A 22405-nucleotide genomic window follows, 5' to 3' on the forward strand; every position below is an offset into this window, starting at 1 on the left:
AGGATGGCACTACCCATAGTCACAATCAAGCCATTGTGAAGACGATGGCACTTCCCATAGTCACAATCAAGCCGTATGGAAGACAATGTCACTACCCATAGTCACAATCAAGCCATTGTGAAGACAATGTCACTACCCATAGTCACAATCAAGCCATTGTGAAGACGATGGCACTTCCCATAGTCACAATCAAGCCATTGTGAAGACGATGGCACTTCCCATAGTCACAATCAAGCCATATTGTGAAGACGATGTCACTTCCCATAGTCACAATCAAGCCATTGTGAAGACAATGTCACTACCCATAGTCACAATCAAGCCATTGTGAAGACAATGTCACTACCCATAGTCACAATCAAGCCATTGTGAAGACGATGGCACTTCCCATAGTCACAATCAAGTGACATTGAAGACAATATCATTTCCTGTAAAAAAAATTTTTTAAACAAGGCCATTACCCACTGCTAGATCTTTTTTGACAATCTTTACTTACATATAGGATAACACTAATCAATCACAGGCCAACTTCCAAATTAGGTATATATGTCTTGCTCGAGGACATGAAATTAATTGGTGATGGTGCTACCAGTTGAGCAACAGACCTTTTGACCGTCTTGAAAGATTCATGGTTTTTTACTCCTACGTCATTTACATATACCCAAAACATTGAAAAACACTGGTATATAAGGATGTCTTCATATAAGTAAGGTTCCTTAACATTATACCTCTTAGCTCCCTAATACAGCAGTTTAACCACCCTTACCCACCTTGGAGAAGCACTTCCCCAGATCGCCGAGAATCAGGCAGGCCTTCCAGTTTGCTGAGCTGACCTGTCCTTGGAAAGGAAAATGTTGTTCAATAAAGTTGGAAAAACTGTCTTGTAGAAGTCTTTTGTTGTGTTCATCTGGTAATGAGGTTCTTCAAGCCACTGATTTCAATCAAACATGGAGAAAAATGCGCTGGTGGTTTGTCCTATGGTTAGCGAACAAATTGGAAAATAAGCATGGATTGTTTTTTACCAAAAACATTGCAACGGATGTCATAGGACATCATTTCAACCTCCCAGATCATCATGGCCTCCAGGACTTCTCAATCTATGTCCTAGAACTTATGTACATCGCCCCAGATGGCACAATTGCCAAGGCCAAAAGACTCTCCAGAGTCTTCCTGGATCAATCGTCTGCACACGTCGCCACTTGGACTTAACATTAAGGCCAACACGTCCTGGTAACCTCCCTTATACTCCTCTGGCGTTTCCATCAGTGGATTGATTTTATGCATGCACCATGGAGTAACCTGCTGGTTAATTTACCTCGAAATTCAGTGCATATGATGTCCTTGTTACCAGATGGTCACAGTTTATTTCAGAAAATTTACCAATGATTGCACATTTTTGCCATTTGTCTAGTGAGGCAGCCATTCTCCCAGGGCTCAAGTAGCACCATCTAGGTTTGGCTGCTCGGTAAGTTTTGGAAGGCCCGATAAGTTTCTCAGCAATCTGGGGAATAGATTTTCCAGGGCGACACCATTAACTGTTTAACAATTGGAATGTAAGATCAATCACAGTCACCTCTGTATCACTGACTGCTTGAGGAATTAGTACATCTAGATAACAGGAGAGGTCTCCCCGATCTCTCAGCAGTGAACCATCACTATCACACCAGACGATATCACTGTATAAGGAGAGCAACTGAGGCCATTACAGCCTCTGATCTACTGATCTTGAGACTCCCCAAAGGGGCATGGAAGCCGGGACATAAAGATCTGTGGTTTTAAACAAAAAAAGTGCAAGAAAGTCTGAAGGAATTATGGCACGAGCTAGGATGCAATCTGCGATTCCCCCTTCACAACTTCACGTCACATTCATTGCTGTCTTTTCGTTAATTTTCTCCGGCCTGAAAACTCTCGACATGCTGTCTTGAGCTTTCTGAGGGCAAAGAAAATCAACCCGTGCGATCTGGCAACTCGAAGCAGACACTCTGATAGTATTCTTATTTCATCAAGGGAAAAGTGATGCTATAAACATGATAAAGGCCTGCTTCCTGCTTCTGCATCTGAACTCTACATTTTTAAATTAAAATTAGGTTTCTGTTGCACCATTTTCATTTCCTGAAGCACCATTTTCTTTTTTTATCTTGTCCGATTTATCATCGTCCTGTAAAGGCGAGGCTGCCATCCCCAACACCTTTCCTTTGAACTGTTCTTTCCATTTCACTAGAACTTTATCCAGTCTCTTAACAAACAGATCGACGTCTGCTTTCGTGATCCCTATCGATGCAGCAGCAGTGAGGTAGGCGCATGGGTAACGGTTCATGTGGGATCCGAATCCTGTGAAAGTGTAACCACTGACTGTCTTCGATTCGCCTGGCGGCACAACTCTGAAGCAGAGAGAAGCAAGGATAAGCAGAACAATTCGAACTGGTGACACCTTAAAGGGGGACTATAGGCAGGGGGAGAGGGGCTGATTTGGCCATCTTCAGGTGACTAATATACACAGTAAAGGGCCCTGCATCATGTCAGATTCAGCACTAAATGTATTCTTCACACAAGCGTGAATCATTTCGACGTACTGTGAGATGTGAGAGACCCCTATTGGCGACTTTGTGTAACTTTATCTTGCCTGTCTAGCTGCTGCCTATATTGTCCCTTAAAATAAGATTCTTTATTGGAATACTGACTTCTGATAATTTATAACAGCTGGATTGCTATGCTGTACATGAAAGAAGAAACAGGGAGAACAGTTATACTCATAACGAAAGTATAAGATTACCTTGTCCCTGAGATACATCTTGTGAACAGCATCGAACCAAATTGCGTGACTGATTTGTTATTCTCTAAGCCATTGGGTGGCGTAAGCGACATACCTGAAGACGAGACGAAAATGTTGATCACGACCCAGTTTTAAAAGAGAATATTTATGTAATATTTGTTTCAATGCCTCGGTCAAGGAAAGAGGGCATCTGTTTTAACCAGGGCCCGGTTGTTCAAAAGCACAAAAGTCACGTTATCCCTAACGGTACATTAAGTATCTTTAAGGACGTTATCTCTTTCAGTTAAACCCATTGAAATTTTCACGTTAAGACGTTTTCATCAACCTAGCCCTGGTGTGAAAAAAGTAGGCGTAAAATCCACAGGAGACCAGTTTCTGATCAAAAGCAGTGTCCCCAGGAAAGGATGTCCAGCCAACAGAGGTATCCACTATGAGAAGTTCCATGGCTTCAATTTATTTTTTGTCCTCAGACAGACACAGTTTCCCTGACCTACTTTTGAACTAAGGATTCAAGAGACAGACTGGCATTAGATCTCAAGTGTTATCTGGTCAGTTTCTGGTAATTCACACTGAGCCATCTGTCTTGGCCTTCCCGTCATGTATCAGAATGGTCAAGAGTCACAGAAACCCATGATTTATTGTGGAGACGAGCTTACCCACTGATATAGGATTGTGTGGAATAGACAGCAATCTTTCTCCATGGAGCTGGGCACATTTTGATAACTCTTCCGATAAATATTTGTAAGTTTCTTTACGTTCCTTAAGCAAGTTCTTGTAACCTTTGACCCCCAAGGACAACAGCGTGATGAAGACGTCGAGAGAGGGTGTCCCCGACGCGCGACCTGAAAAATACAGCATAAGGATTTAGTCATACTCATATAGAGAGCAATTTGACATCCGACTCATGCTCCAGACCAGCTCCTCAAAAGGGGGACTAGAGGCAGGAGCAGCAGGGTTAAATTGACCATCTTCGGGTGACTAATATGCACTGTAGCGGCAATGGGTCATGTTAGATTCAGCACTAAATATATTCATTGTACGAGGGTGAATAGTTTTGACGTACTGTGAGATGTGAGCGACCCCTATTAGCGACATTGTGTAACTTTATCTTGCCTACCTAGCTGCTGCCGATAGTGTCCCTTTAATGCAGAATAAAAAGGAATCCTGGCCAGGAATTCTAAAACATCTTGATTACAATGAACTACATTTTACAGGGTAAAATGCACTATGCGTGCACTGTGCCTCATTTTCACAGCAGCGGTTATGGTTTGGCAACCATTAACCGCTTGGTTTGGTGCAAAATATGAAAGCAGTCAAAATTGTGTTTTGGAGTAGAAATTGACACCTCACTATTGGTGTGTTGCCTCATTTTTGGCCTACATTTTAGCTCCACCTTCATGGCGTTTGGTGAGGCAACAAATACCTCAAGTTTGCTATCATGTCCTGAAACACAATCCCGTTTTATGGAGACAATTTGGCCTTAATGAGAAATTTTCCGGGTGATGACATCAGAGTTATCCAAGACACATTGACATTTTGCCATCTTACCGGGGTATGTCTTTCCTATTTCATCAATAAATTTTGGCTTGAAGCCAGCTATCACAGTCCCTCCGACAGGCACCAATAGGTTCTTGTCAGTACTCTGAACAAAAACATCCAGACGGCCGTGTTTGTGAGCCTAGAAAGATAACAAAGAAAATACAGTAGAACCTTTCTATTAAGGACATAAATAACAGGCACTTTGAAAATTAATGCTGGAACAAATCACAACCTCTTGATGAAATCGACACACTGTCAGAGAAACAGCCGCCCTCTGTCATTCACACAAGGAGCATGACAACAAACAGAGGGACATGGCCTTGTAAGTGACAGACGCCGATGTTAATTCAAAAGATTGATCTTCTTCACTCTGGCACTCTGACATCTCACAACACCTTAGACGTGACAGGAGTCAGTACTACTGAGCATCAATCTTATCCAAATTCAAATTTGATTGACAACTCAGTCATTATTAGAATGGTGAATTTCTGGTAATTTAGAAACGACCTTAGATGGAGAAAAGCACAATCATTGGCGTAATATACAAGCATAGTGTCTGGAGTCCCTTCTCCCACTCAGCAAATTTAAGGGGGTTGTGCTTGTACCCATATTACAAAATGACACCCTTCTTTTGGAGATTGCCAAATACATTTTGACCCACCATCGCGGGTACTGAGTGAGTGCTTTTCTGCTGGAAGCCATTTTTGAAAGAAATACCAGCACACTACATAGCCTGCTTGTGCCTTCAACATATTTATTATGCCACTGTTGCATTCTTAATAAGTTTTCATCCCGATATCCAGGAAAAAATTTTCAACTGCACCTTTGAACTTGATGAACCAAAAATCGACCCTTTTTTCATTTCCTTGGGAATTATACACCCGAGTTTTGAACTCAAAATGGCCCCCTTTCCGAGGAGGAAATTGTAACGTCCATATGACATCTGACTGGGTTGAGGTCAGCGAAACAGCCATCTTTTCTGTCAGAACCAGGTCCTCTGAGATGACAGGGGTCAGTCGGCCGATATTAATTTCTGAACAACACTGATCTTATACCCTACACAATGCCACTTTGACAGCACACAAAGCCGTCCGCTGACACACTATCAACACAAATAGAATCGATCAAGAATCATATCCAACTTCCTATGCGGCACTATTGACACTGACAGCCCAAATTACCAGCACTCGATGAACTCACCTGTTGTATTTGATGAGTGATTGACGATGATTGGATTCCATAAGCGTTATTGAGTACATGGGGAATATCATTTTTGGCACAACATTTGGCAATGTCCACGAGTCTGGAATAAAAACAGGATATTACTCAGATTACTTGTAAATAACACTTATGTAGGTATGTTGCGATTACTGTAATATGGTCATCAAAAACATCCGATAACCTTCTGCACAACCCAACAAATCAATAAGGTATTGCCATTGATTGATGTGATATGGAGGAATCCAAATATCAAGACTAAACACCACCCATGGGATGGAAGCATGTTGCAGAGAAGAGGCATCCTGAATACAGAGAGGTCACAATGAATGGTAAGGACCAATGAGAGATTTTATTGCCAAAAGATGGCAATATAGATACTGGTTCCATACAATACAAAACCTTTTATGGATAGAGTTGACATGGACTTGACATGGGTTGGGAATCTATGCTTAGGTTGGGAATCTATGCATAGATTCCCAACTCATGTCATAAATCATGGTTTATTGGACCACAAACTATTAAGTTATAAAGTTTCTCATTCTGGATAGGAATCAATGTCATTCCTCTATTAAAGAAAGTTCCATGGTATAGATGAAATAAAGAGGTGGGGCCCTCCTTCTTGGACTACAGTTCATCTTTAAGTTGGAGTCAGGGATTTATTTCTTGTCTTGGTGGTGTTATATTCGCAGTTTGAATATTGCATCAGACAGAAGAGTGGCGACCACCATCTTTCATATAAGGACAGACCTTACAGACGGGCCTGCAGACTTACAGCCCACCTCAAGAGGATGAACAAGGCCGAGTCTAGAGGTGCAAGATCAATGTGCCAGATCATGACACCAGAGCATGTGCTCTAGGACAGCCCACTCTGGAACACCAAGAGACTGGCCACACGTCGAAACAGTGCATCGATTGAGTCAAAGCTCTGGGGATCTAGGGAGGAACATGACAGCCACGTTTATTGTAAAGGACATACACCTGGTTCTGTCATGTCGGTAGTATTGGTTCTGTCATGTCTGTCGTATTAATTTAGCCATAAAAAGAAAATTGAACGTTATGAAGAAGAAATATTTCATCGATGATTGTGTTTTGACCTACCTATCGGGCGCTCTTGGAGCAAAGCAACTCGTCGTCGACATTACACACAGAATATTCTCAGCACCCAGTTCCTCTACTTTTGCTTCTAATGCTGCCATATCTGTCCTCAACTCATCGCCTTCAAGGATGTTCTCAATCACAACAGGCTCAAACCCTTAAATGATGCAGTTATACTCCGTTTCAAGAAAAATGGCACAGCTCGCAAAACAAGTCTAGTAAAATGGCAGGAAAAATTGGTCAGTATTTTACTACAAATGGTAATTGAAATCGGTTTCTGGCAAAGCAAGTATTTTTAGATACTTTGGTAGTTTCAGGTGAAATTTATTTTGTTCAAAAATTTCGTTTTCTGTGAGAAATCACTAAAAATCAGAGTGCCCTTTTTTAATGATGTGGAGTATAGAATCAGTGAATACTTTGTAAAAGTGATTGCAGACAAATTTCAATGGAACTTTCAAATGGAAATTCTACCGAACATGGACAAAAATCTACAGTGTGGATGCCCTCCTGCACTTCCTGTCAGACACCCAAAAATATGCATTTTAATTTGATATTAAAACATACATGTCAGACACCCAAAAATATACATTTTAATTTGATATTAACATACATGTAGCCTACTGCAAACTGGTACAAGTGCCATAATATTACGTGGCACACCATGAATATTTGTTACGCTGCGAGGCCATCAAATGCAGTACAGTGCTGCCATCTCCATAAATGCTCGCATACTTTTTCTCGTTGCATTAAAACCTTTTTGAAGATTTTACCAAAAGGTTATTTTCGTTACATTTGCTTAAGACTTCCTTCAAAGGAATATATTCCAGATTCAATCCTTTATACTGTGTCATTGTTCCAATTTTCTGTTACAAGCTCTCTAAATTTTGATCTTAAATTTATCGAATAATAGGACAGGGACTGAAGGCCTTTGACTTTACCTTTAAAGATTTTTCTCACCTGCAGTAATCATTGACTTAAAGCACGACTTCTGATCAATCCTAGGCCAGAGTATATACTTAGCACCAGGGCGCTGAAGTCTCAGCGTCAGAAAACATAAGACGAGGCTCATGCCTGTTGCCATGGGAACAACAAAACAGGCAGCGACAGAAGGAATACCTGGAAGAAATGATTAGCAGTATTAAAGGGGTACGCCGTCCATAATTACGGGTGGTCCACGAAAAAAATGCAGTTTTTATGAATACGTACAGTAGAACCTCGCGGACACCTCTCTATTGCGGACACTAGTTTTGGTTCCAAATTGGGTCTGTCCATTCAATTTGACCTCTCTAATGAGGACACCTCTCTATAAAAGGTGCCAAATATTTCTGATAAAATTCAGGTGTACCTTGTCACTGATTGATTATCTGAAAACTTCACAAGGCAATTTCAAGAATCCAAAAAGGAGAACTTACCTGTGACTTTTAACAGATCTAGCACCATACTATTTGTGATTTTCATGATAAGACTAGAGCCAGCAGCCTTTGGTTGAATGGCAGTTATGTCTCCTGAGCGACCAATACCATGACCCAGTCTGAAATTGGAAAGGGTTATTAGACTGAGAGCAATGGAAAAAGTGGAGATTCTTTTCGAGACATTGGCAGTGTTCTCCCCAACAATTTTTTTGGGCCGGGTGCTGTCGCCATATTTTGACACAATTGAGAATTCACTTCAGTTCTGTCCAGGTTGGCAGCAAAATCTGTCTGGGTGCTATAACAGTAAAACCATTACCAACTCTATGAATCTGTCCGGGTGCTAACTTTTTTGTCCGGGTGCTGAAGTGGGGAAGATGATTCTGCCCGGGTGCTGCGCCTGGACAAAAAGCATAGTGGAGAACCTGATTGGTAGATGTAATGTGTGCCAAGTTTAAATTGAGCAAGATTTTTGCTGGAGAAAAATGATTACAAGATAACTTTTAGGTCTAGTATAAGACTGAGTATGGAAAAGACTTCATATACAGTGGAACCTCCCTTAGCGGACACCTCTCTATAAAGGTCACAAATTTTGGTCCCAAATGGGTTGTTTCCATTCTATTCGGCCTCTCTAATCAGGACACCTCTCTATTAAGGACAGCAGTTGTCAGTCCCATGGGTGTCCTTAATAGAGAGGTTCTACTGTACTTGATAATACCAGTAGGGGGCAACTGGCCAGAAAGCTTTGAAATGTTGCACCTTTTGTCTATCTTCTTCTTCTTCCTTGGCTTTTTATTCCCCATTTTAGCTGACACCTCTTTGGAGCTGTTTTTGTTCTAAACAGAACTTCCTTGTCTCTCACAATTCTTAGATTTTGGCTTTCCTTACACTTTATCAACCCAGGTTACCGGTACTACAGGGTGGCCCAGAATTTTTTTCCCTCACACAATGGATACACAATAGAATTCTATTGTGCAAGGGAAGATAACTCTGGGTCCCCCTGTAGTATGTCGAGTCTATTATTTTGTTGTGCATCAAACACAGTAGGTTTTAAATCTACCAGTTAAATCTGAACTTAACTCTTAGTAGACATTGCCTTGACATTTCATATCTCCAAATGAAACTTAAAATATTATATGAAATGTGTGTGAAATTTGAAATGTTGAAATAAACTTGACTCAAAAAACTATTCCACTGACCTGAAGTGTCTTCTAGCCACTAAGGAAGAAGCAAACCTTGCCTCTCTCTCTCCAATACCACAGTTGCCTGGGAAGTTGTTACTGTCCATCATCGACAGCTCCTGCAGCAGCATCTCAATGGTAGCCTCATCCCATCCTTCCTCAGGCCATTTTCTCTGAAATAATATAGCGAGTCATCGTATAAACACCAACTTTTTAAACAGATAAATAAACGATAGTCTCTTTTCAATTTAGAGAAACGTGACGAAGTATATCAACAGACACTCGTACTACTTTCCCTGACATGACTGAAACAAAACCAGAGTCATCTACATGAACTATTACATCACCGTTACCTTAACAGTACTGTCACAAGTCACCATGGTCATGTTTCATAAGGCAATTTCTAAAACTATTCAGCAGCCCATTCTGATGACTAGGAGCAGATTACTATCCTTTGACAACCCAGTTATCTACCAGACACTAGATACACAGGGGAAGATTGTTTCAATGATAAACAGATGCGCATGTGCATGCGCTGCATGTTAGCAGCCCGATCTCAACAATGCACATGACTGTGTCAACAAAATATATTGTTATCTCATGATCTCGGTCACAGCACATGTGTTGTGAATTTTGTTGACAGCTGTTGAGAGAACATGCTCTCCTCGATATGCCAATGAGAGGCGGTAATGAGATTTTATCCTTCCTCACTTCAGAACGTGACTTTAACAGTTTGGTTCACTTAATAATACTCATTAGATAAGTTAAGAAGCAAGCCCACTGAAACATGACCCCTATCATGTCTACCATGTCTATGCATTGATAAATCTTAAAATGCATTCATGCATTAATTGAGAACCCTTCCCTTTTTTAATTTCAGCGAATATGACTATGGAGACAATGAAAGGACAGCCATCGGCATCGGGTCTCTCATGCCATACAGACTCCCTAACTTCACTCTTCAGAATGTTTTGTTGATGATGAGGAACAGCATTTGAAATGAGGCCTCTTCGGGGCAACAGTATGACACATCGAAATTCAGTCCTGGATATGAGTGACAATGTCAATGGTACATGCATGGAGGTATTATTAAGTCTTAATAATTTACCTCCATGGTACATGTAAACTTTGCGCACAGCTGTAAACGCTATCTCGATCATCTCCTTCAAACTCAAAGAAAACAGTATGTTGCGCACATGATATTTTTTGCAGTTGAGCGCAATGCAGAGTTTTCGGCTTAACTTTAGAATCCCCGATCGGAAATGACGTAGTTTGATCGCATTCAACTATAAATCCATTGAACAGTGGTGCTTGGTTAGTCAACCGATGACCTTTTTTTGGGGTGTGATCGGGGATTCCAAACTCGTTCCGAGTTTTCTTTGAAGGATTTATGCAATGACATTGTCATATCCGGGTCCAAAGTAGAGTTCTGAACTGAAGTGTTGTATGACATACTACTAGCCTAGTTCTATGCTGGCATGCCAGGTATGCACTGATGTCAGTGATGATGTCAAAATCAATGTCAGTTGGATCATAAAGAGCAATAAGTGGAAGATTGAACCCCTGTGCGAGCAAATTTTTGTACAATAAGCAGCATCTGATAAAAAAATCGGCGATGCCTGCCAGTGGGATGAAATTGGACTCTGTCTCTGAGCTATTTTTCTGGGACACCCTGAGGCTGAGCTGAGTGATAGTGTAGAAATTTCTTACGTGCTCTAGAAGTACTTTTATCTGGTTTTCTCGCGATCGCCTGGCTTGAAGCGCCTGATCAACATAAGCTGAAGGTATAATTCTTTCACACAACGTGAAATTATGATCATTCATTATGTTGATTTTGCCCAATTCCGGAATTTGTATTGAGATAATTGCAAAAAGTGTGAAATTGTAGGGCCAAAGAGCACACCAAATACTTGTGCCAATTCGCCAAATTTGATATTTATAAAACTGAAATAAAAGGATACTAATATTCTTGAACAACTGTAAGTACTTAATTTAATTGTTTTGAGTAATTTCTACCCTTTGTTAGAGCCGAATTTTGTGGTTATATTGTTCAAATCAAAGAACTATATGCTGCGCAATAATATTTTTCGTCTGCTACGCACATGCGTAGAGGGCACTTTCTGAATGTCAACTTCCGGTCTTTTAGAAAATCCAGAAAATTCTAACTAAATTCATGTTTTCTCAAATATTAGGTGGTTTATTGTAAATTGTGCTCTGTAGTATAATCAGAGGTTAGAGTAGGTATCACTGTGAACCGGAATCATATCATTATAACCTTCAGTTATGGAACAAACTTTATGTTTATGGTGAACAGAAACTGAAAATTAACACTACACAACGGTTTACTGTCGTTTCGCTACATTGCCAGTTCGCTACCAGTCGTTTCGCTACATGTGGCGGTCGTTTCGTTACATGGTAGGTCGTTTCGCTACATGGGTGGAGTCGTTTCGCTACATGATGGGTACGGTCGTTTCGTTACATGGAGGACGTTTCGCTACATGGGTGGAGTCGTATCGCGACATGGATGTAGGTCATTTCGCTACATCGTAGGTAGTTTCGCTACATGGGTGGAGTCATTATTTTTTCAAGTTTGTGCTAAACTCCGGGCTAAATATCTGTTGTGAATTTAGGGAAAAAATGCTCGAGTATAGTACAATTACAGATTCGTCTTCGGGTAATCATCATCATCATCATCATCATTATTCACGGCGTAGTAACCAAATTTGATTTTTGCCGCATGCAGTTTGAACGGGCTAAGTGTGCGGGTGCATGACAAAAGTTTGAAACAAAAACTCGGAAATGTTCTGTTCGTTCCAAAAAAAGTTTGTTATAGGGTAACGAAATAAAAACGTAACAAATGTCTACCAACAAAGTCCTCCACACTTATTTACAAAAGTAATACTGGCGGTTTTAATTCATATGTAAAGTCGAGGACTTAGTGAGCCCCCCTTTAGGTCGGGGGAGCTCCCCCGAACCCCCCTACGAGCATATGTTATTAAGTGCAAGCTCTAACAACTACAGCTGTTACAATGGGGGGACACCCCCCAAACCCCCTTCCGTCGACATAGGTTTTTACCAGTGCGTTGGGGGGAAGCTCCCCCCAAACCCCTACGAGCATATGTTATTAAGTCCAAGCTCTAACAACTACAGCTGTTACAATGGGGGGGGGGGGCACCCCCCAAACCCCCCTCCGTCGACATAGGTTTTTACCAGTGCGTTGGGGGGAAGCTCCCCCCAACCCCCCCCCCCGGTGGACAGTCAACTAGCCCTTCTGTGTCATACTGCTGGAGGGGGGGGTGCGATGGGACCATCCATATAGTTCCTTCCGACACATTTTTGTTTTGGTAATGTAATACATTGTGATTGTCCTTATTCACGGGAATCGGGCGTTTCCAGTGATATACGACACAAATGGTGGCTAATTAACAACAACACGATTATGACAAGTCGGACATTGCAATTAAAGCCATGCCGTTAAAGTTCCAGGAATCGCTTTGATTTTATACCCGTTGCTTGAAAAGTCGGTGTCGTTAGCTACGTGCATAATAGCAACGCATTACCGAGACTGACCACGAGGAGGTGACACCACCAGTCTCATAAAAAAAAGGGGGTTACTCACCACTCTTAGAAAAAAAGGTTCCAAGGTTCTAAGAGTGTCAGTCGGAAAAAAATGCGCTAGTCGCTTAGGCCCATTTTTGTAATCAGTGGTTCAGAAAGAATAAAAAGGGAAAAAAGAGTTCGACCGAGCCCCCCCCCGTCTGCACTTAGTGCAGAGTTGAATGAGCGAATGCGTGGAAGTGCTGAGTGGGGGGGGGGATGTCAAATAAATAATACGAATGCGGACAAATGAGCGAGCCAACGCGAAGGCCTTGCAAAGGCCTCCAATCTGCGTTGAAATGCGTAAGAATGACCCCTGTCAATCAATAATAAAGTACGAACACGGATACGGACGACGAGCGAGCCAACGCGAAGGCCTTGCAAAGGCCTCCAATCTGCGTTGAAATGCGTAAGAATGACCCCTGTCAATCAATAATAAAGGGGCTATGATCACGTGCTGTTTGCGATCGGCGGGAACGATTTATCTATGTGCCCCCAGCCGATACAAGTCTTCAAGCGACTGAAGAACCTGGTCGGCAAGTGCCAGAAGCAGGGGCCACGAGCAAGCATAACTTCGCTTATGGAAAGATTCAACACAAGCAAGAGTCGCTACAGAGTCCCAGAGAAGTACAACAAATGTGTCGCCAAGATCAACGCGTTATTGAGAAAAGATAAGAGAATCGACTTAATCGAACTTAAGTCTATCCACCGGCAGTCGCTGATGAAGAGTGATGGTGTGCATCTCAACGACGACGGACAACACAGACTGGCACGAGAAATCCGGGGCGGTATCCTTAGGAGGCGCTAGGCCTTTGGTGCAGCATTGATATACGGCCCTTTTCAGGGCCCTCAAAAAAGTAAAAGAGACAAATGTGCATGGCCTACAGATATTTCTAAGCAAGTAATAAAAATAAAGAAATAAATCGTGCAATTCTGACCCTATAGAACAATATACCAACTTTTTTAGGATTTTAACAAAAAATGGGGCCGGGCGTTTTTCGTAGGGGCGGGCGGGGATGATCACCAACTCTTTTTTTTATGTGGCCTAACCCAGGCCAGGACGACAAGAACCCCTTGCGCGCCATCAAACCGTATAAGTTTTTTTACCGGCAAACTGTGCTATAATAAATTTGTAGTCACCACCGGGAATTATAGTAGGGTAAAATAGAGTAAAAATAATGACTCCACCCATGTAGCGAAACTACCTATGATGTAGCGAAATGACCTACATCCATGTCGCGATACGACTCCACCCATGTAGCGAAACGTCCTCCATGTAACGAAACGACCGTACCCATCATGTAGCGAAACGACTCCACCCATGTAGCGAAACGACCTACCATGTAACAAAACGACCGCCACATGTAGCGAAACGACTGGTAGCGAACTGGCAATGCAGCGAAACAGCCTGATACCTACACAACACTCGGCACGAATTCTTACTGTCGTTTCGCTACATTGCCAGTTCGCTACAAGTCGTTTCGCTACATGTGGCGGTCGTTTCGCTACATGGTAGGTCGTTTCGCTACTTGGGTGGAGTCGTTTCGCTACATGATGGGTATGGTCGTTTCGCTACATGGAGGACGTTTCGCTACATGGGTGGAGACGAGCGAGCCAACGCGAAGGCCTTGCAAAGGCCTCCAAATCTGCGTTGGAGTGCGTTTGAATGACCCCTGTCAATCAATAATAAGTACGTATACACGGATACAGACGGTTGAGCGAGCCAACGCGAAGGCCTTGCAAAGGCCTCCAAATCTGCGTTGAAGTGCGTTTGAATGACCCCTGTCAATCAATAATAAGTACGTATACACGGATACAGACGATTGAGCGAGCCAACGCGACGGCCTTGCAAAGGCCTCCAAATCTGCGTTGAAGTGCGTTTGAATGACCCCTGTCAATCAATAATAAGTACGTATACACGGATGCAGACGATTGAGCGAGCCAACGCGAAGGCCTTGCAAAGGCCTCCAAATCTGCGTTGAAGTGCGGTTGAATGACCCCTGTCAATCAATAATAAGACGTAATTGAGCGAGCCAACGCGAATGGATGTCTATGAGGTTACTGGTCCATTCAAGTGCGAACAAACTCTCAACAACTGTTCTGTCGTTATCTCCCCGTCGCTGTAATCGTCCCATGCCTTAAAGATACGTCTTTGAAGCGCAATGTACTTCTTTCGCTGTATTCTGCGCAACTTGCCCTCAGAAACCAGCCGTACCTGAAGATGCGCAATTTGCGCTTCTGAATTCAAGAGGTTGATCAACTGGTAGAAAGGGAGTCCGCTGCGTCCTCCGGCCCGTCTGTTTATCGCGTTATGCCACCCCTCGACGTCATTGTTCGTCCGTATGGGTGACATGTACACGCTCCAAGAAGTTTCATTCCAGTTCGGATTATCGAACCACGTATTCTCGATGTACGTTACCAATTGCGACAGAGGCTGCGAGGTTGCCCTTGTTTTCATTACATCGAAAATCTCGCGTATCCTGTCGGCGGGAAGGAATGGTAGGGCCATTAACTTCTTTATGTAGTCGTGTGCACTTTTATCGTTCGCGTAGGCCGTTTGCAAGCCGAGTTCTTGGACTTTCCGCCAAATTGCTTGGGTCCAGTGGAACAGACATCCTGTGATTTTGATGCCTGGAAATACTCGGCGGAAAGCCCCCCACATGGCACTTTCAAAGTCAATAACGATGTTATCGACGCGAACCTCTCCGACAATCTCCTTCAACCTTTGCAAGATTGCTTTATAATCGCGCTTCTTTCGGCCGGACATCAATGCAAACGCGAGGGGCAACTGTTTAGTGTCTTCCCCACTCTTGACGAAGGCGTTAATAGAGAAAAGCTGTTTGAAGGGCGACCGGCAAAGTTTAAACGTGGCATCAGCGTACCAGGTCTTTGCTTTACTCAGGAGGTGGATTTGTTCATCTGTTGCGAAGATGAAATGCCGGCGATCTCGGACATTAATGTCAGCTTTTAAAAAATTTTCAGCGACGTGGTCCTCTTGGAGCTCAAATTCTAAGTCTGTGGGATCTTGCGGGCGATTCTTCTGGCGAAAGCGATTAGTTGCTCTGGTTAAGCAGCTCATTTTCGGTAGCGAAGGACATGGACCTGAGTTCACGTGCTCAAGAAGGACTTCAGTCACAATAGCGGATGCTGACTTGTACACGTTTTCGGCGGCTTTATCTTTCATGGACGCGGTTATCTTGGAGACGACTGCTGCACCTGGTTGTGCTTGATGGTTATGCGCATTTTTCCCAACAATAAATTGGTCCCCCTTCTGTGTCACCATAGCGCAACACGGATTATGCTTCGGCCGGATCGTGCATTGCCAATCAGTTGTAGTATTGTTATTACGACGGCACATAACGTGGTACGTGTAACCGTGGCTGTCAATCAATTTGTTTCTTGACCGTTTAGTCCCGTCGTCAACGATTTGAAACGTCAATTCGAACCATGCAATTCTGACCCTATAGCAGAGAACATTATACCAACTTTTTTAGGATTTTAACAAAAAATGGGGCCGGGCGTTTTTCGTAGGGGCGGGCGGGGACGATCACCAACTCTTTTTTTTATGTGGCCTAACCCAGGCCAGGACGACAAGAACCCCTTGCGCGCCATCAAACCGTATAAGTTTTTTTACCGGCAAACTGTGCTATAATAAATTTGTAGTCACCACCGGGAATTATAGTAGGGTAAAATAGAGTAAAAATAATGACTACATCCATGTAGCGAAACGACTCCACCCATGTAGCGAAACGTCCTCCATGTAGCGAAACGACCATACCCATCATGAAGCGAAACGACTCCACCCATGTAGCGAAACGACCTACCATGTAGCGAAACGACCGCCACATGTAGCGAAACGACTTGTCACGCGAACTGGCAATGTAGCGAAACAGCCTGATACCCTCGGCACTAGGCATCTTCTTCTTCTTCCAATACTGGGTTTCAGTCTAAGCAGACCATTAGTCCCAGGCGCGTGTTGAACAGATAAAGGCTTGGTTGGTGGATGGTAAAAGTTGATAAAATGTAAGTCTGAGTCTATAGTATATTCCGATCTCCACCAGGAGTCGGGAATGCATGCTGAGCGGCCAAAAAATCAAGGAGAGCTGCTAGAGTGCTAGTGTAATAACATTGAACGAGTTCTAGCGAACTGTCTGCACTATACTAACGAAAACGTGCCGTGGCCAAATTCAATAGGCCTTTTCGAAGAAGAGGAATCAGCGCCAAAACAAATCAAATACGCACACTCAGTAACACGTCAGAAGGCCTAAGCTGACTATGGACACTGCCGGGTGCTGTATCAGTATATGCGGCTGCTGTGTATTTCTTGTATCTGCTATACTATAGGCCCACAGGACAACTTGACTACTTGCAGTTGAATCTTGTGCCGTCTTCTTATCATTGTGTAATCATTCTGACTACGTCGAATTAGTTGATCTCAATAATGACTTGGCTATCTTTTTTCAGGAATAAGATGGCAGAAGAAACAAGTTCTGGTGACCAGTATTCTGCAGCTAGTTTGGAACAGCCAGATGAGACCACAGAGGACCTCTTGAAAGAATTTGAGGAGAGACTGCAGTATTCCGATTCTTCTGATGACGATGAATTCCACGATGCACAAGCTGAACTACTCCAAGAAGAAGCAATGCATAAAGCTGAACTTGACAAGGAAAGGCCTAAAAATAGTGTGGAAGACATCGATAAAAATTCAGCGCCAGGGGCTAGGGCAACTGGTGTGAAAACAGTGGTAGACAATACAGACTTTTCAGAAACGATACAAAGTGATGATGTAATAGCTCAAAATTGTCCTGGGGAAGCTTCCGAAACATTTCCAAATCTAGGTCCCTCTGATCGACTTCCAATGTTTGGTGATATCACAACCTCAAATCCTAGTCTCCCCAGCGAATCAGAATCAGCTGATAACAGCACTATTCGTGATCCTTGTAATGTCACTGGTGCTGCAGTAGCCTCTGATAACGAGCCTGTTATTGACGTTGATGAATTAGTTCAGGAAGCAGTGGAGGAGGGCGCTACTATGGAAGACGATCCTGTGGAACCAATTGTCATTGATGAAGATCAACTTCTGAAGGATTTGGAAGCCACATGGTCAGAGGAAGAGAAGGAGGTAAGTGTAGAAATTGTGGAATAGTTGGTGATGTCATCTTAATTTTCTATGACAAATTACTAATTCGGGGGAAGGGAGGGGGGGGGGGGGCGCTGTATTATCAAGCTATAAACCATGTTTTTAAAAGTTTATGACTGTAAATGTACCTCCATTTCATGTTTTCTGAGATGTGAGCTGACATCAACAGTAGGTGTAGGTTAGTTAAAATCATGGGGATTTTCATGACGATATGTATGATTGCTGTATTACTATTATTCCTATATTTTCTTATTTTGGGTGTTAAATTTCCGGTACCCTCGTGACTTTGAACTGTGGGGTAACTTTGAACATCCCGCTACAGATGTATACCATCACAACAATTCATTCTGGGGGGTGTTCATACTCATAGTTATCCCATTGTCCAAAGTCGCTCCATTTGTCATTTGCCGGTACAGGTTTCGCCAATTAGTACAAAGACTATAGAGCACATTTTATTCAGCACTAAGAGAACATGTATTTGAATTTATTAAAGAATATTTACTATTTACTATCTTTTAAAGGGACAATATAGGTAGCAGCGAGGCAGGCAAGATAAAACTACACAAAGTCGCCAATATGGGTCTCTCACATCTCACAGTACGTCAAATTGATTCACGCTTGTACGAGGAATATATCTAGTGCTGAATCTGACACGACCCAGGGCCCTTGCTGTGTATATCAGTCGCCAGAAGATGGCCAAATTAGCCCCCCTGCTCCTGCCTATAGTCCCCCTTTAAACTTTTAAACTTTTTTCAGGACAAAAAGGCTGAAGCACAGGAGCTGAAGACATCAGGAAATGAGCTGTTCAAGCAGGGGTGTATAGAGGAGGCTAAAGAGCAGTACACAGCTGCCCTAGCATTGTGTCCGACATGTTTTCCTAAGGAGCGATCCATCATGTATTCCAATAGGGCAGCTTGTCGAATGAGAGATGTGAGTGTGAAATGTTATTGCACCTTCCCCTGTGGATCTAGTGATAAAAGTCTTGAAAACCTGGCCGACTTTCCGGCGGTGAATGTCAATCCTAAAGTCTCCTCATTTCACCGCCGACCCGATGGAGTGGGAAATCCGTCAGACGCACACTCATCAACGGGTGGCCAATGAAATTGCTCGACACAAAGTATTTGAATGACCCCCTGAATCAATATTGCCAACCTCGGTTTATGAACAGTTTTACCCTTCTTCTACATGTATACAACACACACAATGCATTTGTGTCGGGTCAGCATGCCTGGAACCGCCCAAGCAATAACTGTTATTACTCATTGAACACCTGGTCTTCAACCACCGATGATAGCTTTCAGTGCGTGTCTCGTGCGACATCAATGAGTGTAATGTTAGTGTTGTTGTGATATGGACGTGTGGGAAAGGAAGGGAATACACGGAGACAACCAATATTGTAGTAACAGCCATTCTGACGGCCAATCAGGGGCGAGTTTATCGGCGGTGAAGGATGGATATTCGCACAACAACGGTAGATCAGCACAGCATGTGAAAAGGGTGCAGAGCCCCACCTTGTGAGGACTGAAGCGGCAATCATGGCAGGAAATTGGTCGGAGTCCCATCCCGGAATGACACTGTAGCAACCCACAGAATGATGCGTAGTAGTACCAATGAAAGTGGTTTTAATAACTCCATACTTGAATTTTTCAGGAAGAATATGAAGATGCCATCAAAGACTGCTCAAAGGCCATGGAGTTGAATCCTGGGTACTTGAAATGCATCTTGAGACGAGCTGAGCTGCACGAAAAGACAGAAAAGTTGGATGAGGCATTAGTCGACTATCAGAAGGTTTTAGAAATTGATCCATCAATTATTTCTGCAAGGCGAGCTTGTATGGTGAGTTTCAGCTTCATTGCAAGTTTTTATAACAGTTAAGAGTAGGTTTCCGTCGCAATTTGTCTGTTGCCAATGTGTGTTGGTCTTTTTTTTAGAATATTCAGATCTTTTTGCAATAACAAGTTCTGTGCCATTTTCATAATTTTTTTGTGCACGACAAACTTGGTATGGCCTAGTGGTTTTATAACACCATTGGCTACCATGTTACAGGGTATGATCACAGGAGAACCCAGATTGTATTTCTGGATAAACCAGCATGGGATTCTAAGGCCTAAAATTTTACGCTCTTCACAGTCCTGAGTGCTACAAATTTGACTTAAAACCGAGGTTCCTTGCATCTGGTGTCTGTACCATGGCAAGTAAAGGTGAGAAACTTAAGTAGCTTGGGATGAATGTTTGTGTTATTCCTTGCAGCGATTGCCAGACCAGATCAAGGAGCGGAATGAAAAATTAAAAGAAGAGATGATGGGTAGGTTCGTCAAGACAATCAATCAATCAATCAATTAATCAAGCAAGCAAGCAATCAATACAAAACTCGGATAAGAATTTCTATATTGGAGAGCGAGAGTGAGAAGATTCCACCACACTAAGTACTTAGTAAGCTCTCACATGTAGTTAGTGGGTGAGTTGATGACCAGGGATACCACTAGCATAGCAGTGAGAGCACTGGGCTCATCTGATCAGGAGGTCGTGGGTTCAACTATCAGAAGAATAGCTGCTGTTTTGTCTATGTGTCCTTGATAAGGACACTATGACCATACCGCTCCAAGGCGTTTTAGAGCTGTATGAATGGTTTTTATCTTCAAAGGGCTGTTAACATAATGGGAAGGTGCTTTGACAAAATATTCGTCACAAATACTGCTTCCATGCACCAACATGCAAACCTGTTTTTCATCTTTGCCATTTTCAACATGGTTGATAACCTTTCTATTTTCAGGTAAACTAAAGGACCTCGGCAATATGATTCTGAAACCATTTGGACTGTCTACAGATAGCTTTCAAATGAATCAAGACCCAAACACTGGAGGATATTCTATGAATTTCAAGAGATGATACTGCCTAGGATAGTACTATTTGCTACAGTAACCCTTTGCTAGAGTACCAACAGTGAACATCAGACCTAAAGTCTCCTCCTTTCACGGACAGATAATAAGCTAAACACCAGCAGATTGTACAAATCAGACTTTATATACCTGATCCTCACCTTGAACAGACATATCTTCCATGCCCCAAGTGCAAATTGTGTTGGTGATGTGTTTAATAGATAACAGACAGAAAATGCGACCGATATGAGCAAGGTTTTCCTGTATTATTCAAGTCAAGCTTTGAGGCAATTGCCTGCCCTCAAAATACAGTATGAGTAGAACCTCTCTACTGAGGACACCTTCGACACTGGGAGGTGAGACAGAGAGGTGTCCTGATTAGAGAGTAAGTTCCAAGTCTGTTGGTAATGTGTATTACAGATTTCTGATGTAACGAACAAAAAAAATGCTCATCCAGTCAAGTCCAATATATTCGAAGGCCAAGCTTTGATGTTGTCTAAAACTTTCAACACAGTAGAACCTCTCTATTAAGGACACCAGTGCTGTCCTTGATGGACTATTTTTATGTCCTAAAGAGGTCAAATTGAATTGAAACGACTAATTTGGGTCAAAACTATTGTCCTCAGTAGAGAGGTTGTCCTAAAAAGAGCGTTTTCCACTAAAGGCAATTCCACAGTATTTGTGTTCCTGCACCATGTTATTTGTTTATAGACCGTTGTGAGGGTAGCTTTCACCCAGTAAAATGGATATGTTCGTTTCAGTTTTTTTGGTCAACCACATCAAACTAAAGTGGAACCTACCTTAGCAGACGCCTCTCTATTAAGGACACTTGTTTTGGTCCCAAATTGGTTGTTTCCATTCAATTTGACCTCTCTAATCCGGACACCTCTCTATTAAGGACAGCACTTGTCTGTCCCGAGGGTGTCCCTAATAGAGAGGTTCAACTGAATTTCAATGGGATGCACCACTCCCTGAATGAGCCACTGTCCTTCCAGTTGTGCTAGAAGCAATAGGGATGTATTTGTATAGGGTCTCCGAGCTTGTTCAAACTAATCATTTAAGGGCACACACAACCTTTTACAATGAGTGACGTTTATGGATTTGGTCTGCTGAGTATGATACCAAGTTAATTTCAGAAAGTTAGCTTAAACTGTATGCTTGTTCCTGTGGTCTTTAGTAATTTCAGAAATTTATGTTAATATATATGTTATGAATATGAATAAATATATAACTGAAATCGATCCAGCTGTTACTTTAGTAAGATGTTCAGGAAGTTAAGAAAAACTGATTTCTCGACTTTGGCTTACTGGACTTTGCGCAACGCAAAGTGCTGGTTAACGCAACGAGCAAAATGGGAGAGTGATCATTATTTTGACCCCGCCAGTTTTTGTTCCTAAAATAAACAAGGGGCTAACGCGTCCACGGAATACCTCCATGACCATATTGCGGATGGCGATTCTTGAGATATAGGGCCTACTGAGGCTACTCCTCAGTACGTTAGTCATGGGGTGGAATCTGGATAATAACTCCTCAATGCGATGGTGTGATGGTGTAGAGCGTTGGTCATAGGTTCG

The 22405-nt window shown here is 42.6% G+C and overlaps 2 protein-coding genes across 7 annotated transcripts; one reads left to right on the plus strand and one right to left on the minus strand.

Moving 5' to 3' along the window:
- Nucleotides 1–694: 694 nt before the first annotated feature.
- LOC135489037 (O-phosphoseryl-tRNA(Sec) selenium transferase-like) lies at nt 695–11131 on the minus strand. Of its 2 annotated transcripts, none has more exons than XM_064774117.1 (10): nt 10926–11131; nt 9234–9388; nt 8038–8156; nt 7583–7741; nt 6629–6782; nt 5510–5612; nt 4319–4448; nt 3427–3612; nt 2771–2864; nt 695–2378 (listed from the first exon to the last, which is right to left on the minus strand). In XM_064774117.1, the coding sequence occupies exons 1-10, from the start codon at nt 11037–11039 to the stop codon at nt 2081–2083; spliced, it is 1512 nt and encodes a 503-aa protein (XP_064630187.1). In that variant the 5' UTR covers nt 11040–11131; the 3' UTR covers nt 695–2080. The 2 variants fall into 2 exon arrangements, with proteins under 2 accessions (XP_064630187.1, XP_064630188.1); XM_064774118.1 differs by lacking the exon at nt 10926–11131 and adding an exon at nt 10324–10379.
- Nucleotides 9847–22072, plus strand: LOC135489038 (tetratricopeptide repeat protein 1-like). Of its 5 annotated transcripts, none has more exons than XM_064774122.1 (6): nt 9847–10236; nt 17277–17934; nt 18709–18882; nt 19603–19788; nt 20203–20257; nt 20726–22072. In XM_064774122.1, exons 2-6 carry the CDS (start codon nt 17284–17286, stop codon nt 20839–20841), a joined length of 1182 nt encoding a protein of 393 aa, XP_064630192.1. In that variant the 5' UTR covers nt 9847–10236; nt 17277–17283; the 3' UTR covers nt 20842–22072. The 5 variants fall into 5 exon arrangements, with proteins under 5 accessions (XP_064630192.1, XP_064630189.1, XP_064630191.1 ...); XM_064774119.1 differs by lacking the exon at nt 9847–10236 and adding an exon at nt 10261–10298; XM_064774121.1 differs by lacking the exon at nt 9847–10236 and adding an exon at nt 11330–11452.
- Nucleotides 22073–22405: the final 333 nt, after the last annotated feature.

This window comes from Lineus longissimus, chromosome 6 (genome assembly GCF_910592395.1).
Source record: "Lineus longissimus chromosome 6, tnLinLong1.2, whole genome shotgun sequence".
NCBI lineage: Eukaryota > Metazoa > Nemertea > Pilidiophora > Heteronemertea > Lineidae > Lineus > Lineus longissimus.